Source organism: Bactrocera latifrons, unplaced genomic scaffold (assembly GCF_001853355.1).
Source record: "Bactrocera latifrons isolate USDA-ARS-PBARC rearing strain unplaced genomic scaffold, ASM185335v1 scaffold_159, whole genome shotgun sequence".
Lineage (NCBI taxonomy): Eukaryota > Metazoa > Arthropoda > Insecta > Diptera > Tephritidae > Bactrocera > Bactrocera latifrons.
Window position 1 is genome coordinate 572,865 of NW_017535063.1, and position 8,355 is coordinate 581,219.

Below are 8,355 nucleotides of genomic sequence, written 5' to 3' on the forward strand. Positions count from 1 at the left end.
GTATTAATTATACTCATTTAAAAAATGCAAAAACAAGCAAATAATTCAAAGGGAGATAAGATAAGAAATTTTGAATACAGTTTTTCCACTTTCTTCGTTTCCAATTTTCTTTAAGTCATGCTTTTTATACACATAAGTAAATATAAAATATATACTCCCCACAAGTTTCTGTAATCAGTCAAAAAGCCATCACTGATCGATCAGAACTCATATGATTTATTTGATGTTTAGATATTATACATAGATATTTTATAACCAAAAAAGTATTAAGGTCATACAAGAATTCGTATTTGTAGACAGAAATTTTTTTTAGTTTTTTGTCTACCACTTCTTGTGACTTTATCCACTTCTATCCCTTCTTAAAAATAAATATAAATGCAAACAGGTACATATACTACATATATAAAAAAAAAAAATCTGGAAGAGTTTTCTAAACAAAAATAGTTGTGAAATCTCCAAAAGTACTAACTTCTAATTTAAAATACATATAATTCATACATAATTCTCGACAAAATAACATTCTTGTCAATATCGACATTTTTATAATTTTTGTTTATTTAAAAGATAATGCACATATAATTTTTTTATAAATCAAATTTTTTACCAAAATACCAGATTTTTATAAAATTTCCCCAAAATTAAAGTTTAAACTTATTCAACATGTATTACCAAGAAATCATGAAAGAAAAAAACGCATATTTATCTCTACAGTATATAAACCAACTCATTAAAATATTGGCGTTTATTGAAATGAGTATGTATTATTAAGAATTTACCGTGATCGCTTCCGCCGCAACGGAATCCCCTCTATAAAAATAATTTATTTTTCAGCTTCTTTACAACACTTCTAACCTAAACGTTGTGCTTCCCTTTGATTTTCAGCAGAAACCATTTCTTTYTCTGACTATGTTTTACGACATTCACAATCCAGTGCAGGGTTTATCTTAAATATTTGTAGTACTTGAATTAAGCAAATAAGTAATAAGTAAGCGCGCACGAATGACTCAAATCCAGAGCAACTGTTTTACTATTTATGCACAGGGCATTTATTTGCGCACACACACACAAACAGAGGTTTAGAATTAAAAATGTACATTTACACATGCATACATCTCTCTACTATCATATGTAAATATATGTAAAAATAAAACTATTGTTAAATGTGATCCCAATTTATCAGGTCGCTGTCATATTTAGTTTGTAATCAAATTAGTCACCTATTAGTAAGCACAGTGTATTTTTTGTTCTCCATAGAGCAGTGAATTTACAGATACATGTATGCATGTGTGTAAGCTTTTAGTATTATTTCGCGCCTATAAGTTAGTGCTTGGTGAGCGCTCTTAATGTGTGACTACACTAGCTAATAATTTCCGCTTAGTGCTTGTACTTGCTTAACCAGCTGTTGGGAAACTCAGAAATGTATATAATATATGTACATATGGAGTAAATATTATATATAGATGACGRTTTAACAATTAGCATGTTACTATAATTTAATGATTTAGCCGACGGTATTATAAATGAGTGGCGATAATTTAATCTAAAATATACACATATATATTTTATATAAATGTTGGAAGAGTTTTGTGGTTATTCAGTTTTATCAAGAACACAAGTCTACGAGTAGTACAAAACCTTCAAAGACCGTCCACAGATTATTCTCGACGACCATCGACCTCTATGACTGATGAAAATATTAAAAACGTGAAAGATATGGTGCTCGAAAATCGTCAGGCAAGTGTTAGAGCTGAAGGCAATCCCAAAAAGTGTTTATGAAAAGTGTTTCGAGTACTGGAAAATCGAATGAATCGTTGGCTAAAGTATATTACATCGGGTGGGGATTACTTTGAAGGCGCCAAAATAAATATTGATGAATAACTAAATATTTTGCGTTTTATTTACCATTTCCAAGTATTTTATTGTCACTCAAAAGAGCACTGTGACAAGCCAAGTAGATTTAGCCATGTCCGTTTGTCAAAATATAGGTTAAGTAGTMCCTCACTTCTTGATTCATCGATCGAAATATTGCACACGTTTTTTTATACTTAAAAAGATGCTCATTTATTCGAACCGCCGATATCGGACSACTAAAGCATATAGTCACCATACAAATGGACCGAATTCTTGTATGGAAAAGTTTTTTATCTGTGAAGAGTATTATAGTTTGGGAGCTATCGAGTTTATATTTTTTCTGGTTTTTGCATATTTTTAGTTTTAATTTATTTATCGGAAGAGATTTATTAAAAAAAATAGTTGGTTGGTTTACTGAAGAAAGGTTGGGAAGCTATTGTCCAAGTCACTACTTTTTCATCTATTTTGATTGACTAATAACTTATACATGTATATCACCAACCAAATAGCGCTAGTTTCACAATCTAGTATTAGTTTCTCAATTTAACCACTCAGAGATTACCTATTTGATACTTTTAAGGAAAATAGCAGGTTATTCTTAAGCAACTAGTGATTTTTCTATGACAAGCACTTGCAAAATGTCTCCAGCAGAGAACATTACTTATGTTGTATTTGGTTACTTGTGGCAGCTGGTGGCAAACTCAGTACTTAGACAGGGTAGTTTTATAATCTGCACTTCCTTCAGGTATGCTTACACAATTGACTGTTTAACTATTGAAAATAAACAAAACTTTTACCTACCAATGTTTTCGTATATTTTTTAACGAAATTTACAAATTTTATGTCATTCTTAAATATAAATAATCTTTAAAATAGAATTCTCAAAATTGCTTGCAAGCTCATTGACATAAGACCTTTTTTGGTTTAAAAACTAGCTTAAACGTATAGTAAAACTAATCTAATCTATGCGCTTATTACAAAAAATCATAAATATTTTGTTTGAGAGTAAAAATCGTACAAATGACATACATAGACCGGAACAATTAAGTAACATAGACGGAATTGATCAAGTACGAGATATGTGTTTATGATATTCGTTCGTGGAACCGGAATTGTGAAATTTTGGTTATTTATATTAAGAACCCACATATCATATAGCTTATAGATCAGGATTATAGCTTAATCAAATTAAGGATAATGTAAGAAAATGGAGACCTATTAAACAAAACTTTATTTATATAGGTCACAAACCATATAAACAAACCATCAAATATATCGTCACCTGAACTTCAAAGCAATGTATCATTAAATAAATCAATATTGAGTTTTTTGTTGCTTACAATTCACTAAAACATATTACATACATATATGTAGCATAAAATGCTCAGCTTCCGCTGTCAAATATACCCATAAATATAACCAATATATACACAATATATAACCATTTTATAACCAAATCTCACATTTTATTTCAATATGTTTAGTTTCTATTATATCGTTTTTCCTTTGCCTGTAAACTTATGAAAAATGATGTTACGTTATTATACATTTTAGGTGACGATATATAATGCTTGGTGCCTGTATAATTGAATAATAACACTTAATTTATGTTGGAGCATAGTATGTGAGTATCTTTATTCCGATTCCGATGAAAGGAACTTTTTCTTTTTTTTTTTTTGGGGCATTAAATTTTCCAATGATTTGATTTCAAAATTTTTTATTCAATTTTCCGATGGGCATAAACTTCATTARCTGTGCGTAAAAGACTGGAAACTCACTCCTCATAATAATACAAGAAAATAGAACTTCAGAAAGTACTATACAATTTCAATATAAATAATTTAGCGTATCATATTCTTAAAATATATGCAGGTATGGTCTAAGCAAAATCACAGAATTTACCAAAATTTCAAATTCCACACCACCAAGCGCTCATGAGACAATCATTTCTGCACTATCCTATAAGAAACAGCAGCTGACTAGTTCTATTTCTTCCYCACTATATCAGAAAAAAAATCACATAAATCATAAAAAATTGTAATTAATAAATCACAGTTAGCCATATTCTAATTTTTCTTCAAAACGCAAGTACGTTTTGCTTGTTTAGGTTTAAATTCTAAATTTCGTCCAAAAAAATTATTACACGAGTATTTCTAATCATTTTAGAAAAAAAAAATTATTTCAACTTCACATTTTTCAATTTTCGTATATATTATGTTTTTTTTTTTTCCTGAGCATGTGTGTGCGCATGTGTATGAGTAATACATGTGATTATCCGCTTTAGAATTTGACTTATCAAGCAAATAAGTGAGACTAATTTTTTAATGCACAGTAGTTAAGCAGCGCCCAAGCAAGTGATTAAGTAGTTAGAAATAGTTTAAAAAATATGTAATTCTTTAGTATATTTACCATTTTTGCCGTTATGTCTTCCACTTTTAATCCTTTTTAGAATGACTGCGTTAGATTGATTGTTGGTGCTTGGTTTGGATGGCTTGAAGCTCACGTGCGTATTTGCACGCTGTTGTGGTTCTTGTATGAAGTTCACAAATTTTAAGCAGCTACGACGCTTGTTCTTTATAGTTGTTTTACACAAATTAAATACACTTTTTCTTTAAGTTTTTATTAATTAACAAATCGGAGAGAATAATTTTTATGTTTCGTTATTTCGCACAAAATTCACAGCATGTCTAGTTAATTTCTATTGAATTTTAAATTTTATTTCGGCTGCTAAAGTATTAAAGTATATTTTTACTTGTAAAGATCTTTACRAGTTGTTTGTAGGTAGTTGCTTTTGTGTTATAATTACTGTTTGCGGAGGTTAATTTTGRAGGATGCTGCAGTTGCTGGGCATATTATTAGTAACGCATAAGTTTTGTGTTTATTGAGCGCAAGCTGTGTATGCAGTTGGACGCAACAGGATTATAGGAYAATTTTTTTCTTTAAATGTGCAAGTTATTGTTGTTGTTTTGAATTTCTCAGCGCACCTCAGTAATGTAGAGTTATTGCCAATTCTAAATAGAATTTAYAATTATGCGTCAAAAACAATATTAAAATTGCTGAATTTTGTTYTTGTTTTTTTCGTTAAAATTATACCTTTTAAAAATTAATATTTTTTATTTCACAACAATTATTTTGTTTAGCGCGCAATCTTATTTTTTATTGTTTTGGCGTAGTTTGGYTGTTGTAATAATAACGTTTTCACTTTTTAAGATGTATTTCGAATATATTTTATATAATTTTAATTGTTGTTACAATTGTTATATTTTCACTTTTAAAAATATATTTTCAATATTTTTTTAATACATTCAATTGTTGTTGCAATTGTTATATTTTCACTTTTTAAAAATATTTTCAATATTTTTTTAATACTTTTAATTGTTGTTACAATTGTTATATTTTCAATTTTTAAAATATGTTTTCAATATTTTGTCTGCATATGTTTTATAGTATTTTAGTTATATTTGTATGTGACTCCGAACTCTTGGCAACTCGAATATTTTTTATTTATTTTTTATTATTACGCCTGGTTATCTTAWATTTACTGCAATTTTTACGCATATATCAAAATATATATATATTTTTTACAATTTTGATTTCAAAACTCCTTCAAAGTATTATTTACTTTTATTATATCAAACAATTTTTTCGCCTTTTTCCTTTAGCTCAAGCATTAATGTCACTTTTCTGACAATTTCCTGCTCCTTTCAGTTCACCAGCGTCTTATTTACGCCAAAAATGCCGTTATACATCAAGTCAAACGCAGAAAATTCTTGTGGGAGGCGATGCCAATCTACCGTTAGCAATCGAAGACCGCGTGTGAATGTGTGGAATGATAGCACTTCACTTCAATAATGCCAATGSAAGCGCACAAATGAAAACAAAACACACAAATAAACACACGCAAGCGAAATTAAACGCATAAAAAAGGCAACAACGTCCAACCAATTCCGAATATCGAATGCAAATGTTAGAACGCGTACATTTTTTGTAACTTCGCTGCCATATATACATACATTTATTATCTGCCACAACTGTCACAGAGCAAAACGTTCTTGCCACTACTTATACTAGCGCGTTGCTTATTTGATTTTATTTAATTTATTTGCTGTTTGTTGTTATTCTTGTTCTTGGTTGTAGAATGGTGTTGCCGCTTTAGCCGCTGATTGCGCTGCTGCCTGCCGCTTGCACGTTTAGTCAATGACTAAGGGCGCGCAATTCAAAAAATTTTTAAATTCAACACAGCTCAACACAAAAACCAAAAACTAATAAAATCAATTTCACACACACACACAGACACACGCGCAACACATAAACGAGCGCTTACAGCGCACACACTCACCCTAAAACGCACATGCACACACGCAGGCATTGCCTTCCGCTCAGAAACGTCAGCGCCAGCAAAACAAAGTGTAGCCGGTGAGCGKGCAGCTAAATGAGCGCTRCTCCTCACTAGCGGCGCACACTAAAAGAGAGAGCACCATTTAGCTAGTAAGCTAGCTAGCAAGCAACAAATTGAGTGGGAAAACTGTAACGAAAACGCTGCAACAGCGGGCACGACAGCAGCAGCAGTAGAAGCTGTAGAACATGTGAGCATTGTATGTAAGACATATTAACGACGGCAACAAAAACAATAAAAGCAATGCTAAGAAAGTGTTTATAACAGCAAGCAATTACCGGCTGTGTACAGTGAGCTGCGATACGTTAATAATTGGCAATAAATATATATGTATGGCGGTTTTGAGTATGGAAACGGACTTTTGTGGGCTTAAGTTATTTTTTAGATCTTAAGAAACATATTGCTAGAGAGAAATTTTGGGAATTATATAAACACTAGTGCATTGATTGTTTTAAAATGTTAAGGTTATAATTATATATGTTTTAAGAATACACAGTACAATTTTTAGGGAACTATTTACAGCTTTTTCGAATTACTCCGACGGTGCTAAAGCTTTGTTCTTCACTGCTGTAGTAAATCCGGCTTTCTCCGTGAATTGAACCCGAAAACACAAACTACCTTCTAGAAGATATTTTCCGTGACTTAACTAGAAAAAAAATCAAAAACTGACTAAATGGTACTTTAATATAATATACTGGAATTTTCCCACAGTTCTGATCGTTTTTGCCTACCAAAATTTTGGACCAAATMAATCAATTGTATGTAGAACTATATACAGAAAATCTCTTCCCCTTTAAAGGCGTAGAGCCGAGTTAACAACAGCGCRTCAGTCGTTTCMTCTATTCGTCATTTGACGTCCCTTCTCTACCTAATCTCTCCAAMGGACAATAAATCTTTCGCAGAACCTTTCTCTYGACAACTCGTCACGTCGACTCATCTGATGTTGWCATCGTCCATGCKMGTTTTGGTCTTTCATCGTCGAGAGACGACTTAACTGCTCAATTGCCTACTCAGTCCGAAGTAGCACCTGTTGGCAAGAGTTATTCTGAATTGAATTTAACGTCTACATTGTTGAAGGTAACTACTACTTGAACTTTTTGAGATATGTATATGTATATTATATTTAAAATGCTAGCAAATTTTTTTGAAAGGTATCGAAWTATGAAAAAAAWYMRATTTTTTTGGTAAAYTTCACACTAACTGTGATTCTYAGCACAAAAGAGTATACAAATTTGCATACTTTTAAGGCAAAATTAACATATTATTGTACCTCGATAAGCCAGATAGTATTTTATTATTCGAATTTCAAAATTACCCACTGTACAAACACAAACGAAGGAACATTTTTAATTTGACCGCATCTTCGGCTTATTCTTCGTAACTCAGCTGTTGGTTCGTAAATTCCTTGTTCATATTCGTAATTCGTAAATTTGTAAATTTGTACATACATAAGTATTTATTAGTTTGCGTTGATTTTTTATTATTATTGCCTTACTACTCGGAATACTAATTCTAATTCGCTCACTGTACGCATTCAGTATTTTTGTGTGCGACAGCTCTCTTTGCTCATACACTCTCATTTTTGGTTGKCTCTCTACCTCATGTTAAGCAAGTAGCAACAAATTTACTAAGAAGAAAGATATGGTGATTATAATAGCAATGTCTGTCAAGATAATATGACTTTGCTTAAGGCAAGACAAAAGCACACACATACACATGTGTGTGTAAACATATACAGACATACGTATGTATATAATATAAGAGAATGATTTCTTCTCCTTTTTGCTATAAGTTAGTGCAACCCTGAGTTAACAGCAGCTCYGACATATGGACACACTAACACATGTTTACTATCAGAAATACATTTGTCCTGACAATTCATAARATTAAGCAACAGCTATTGGCATAAATCTATGTTATTTTTGTTGTTATACAATATTATCACTCCTGCATACAAATGGATACTCAAAATTTCAAAAAATTTCGCTCATAACATGTGTATGTGTGTTATGACATTTCGTTCGTGCTTTGTGCTGACGCTGAGAAATATGGGTGTAGCAGCAAAGACAACAACGGAAGCGTCGTAGTAATGTTAAAGTATTGATGTA

At 31.2% G+C, this 8,355-nt stretch overlaps 1 protein-coding gene across 1 annotated transcript in view; it reads right to left on the bottom strand.

The window, feature by feature from the left end:
• Positions 1-4,960, bottom strand: part of LOC108966312 — a 76,497-nt gene extending 71,537 nt beyond the window's left edge. The window contains exon 1 of the mRNA XM_018929151.1: positions 4,261-4,960. Within this exon, the coding sequence (XP_018784696.1) occupies positions 4,261-4,263 (3 nt within the window). The 5' untranslated portion in view covers positions 4,264-4,960. The remainder of the gene's footprint in view (positions 1-4,260) is intronic.
• Between the last annotated feature and the right edge of the window lie 3,395 nt (positions 4,961-8,355).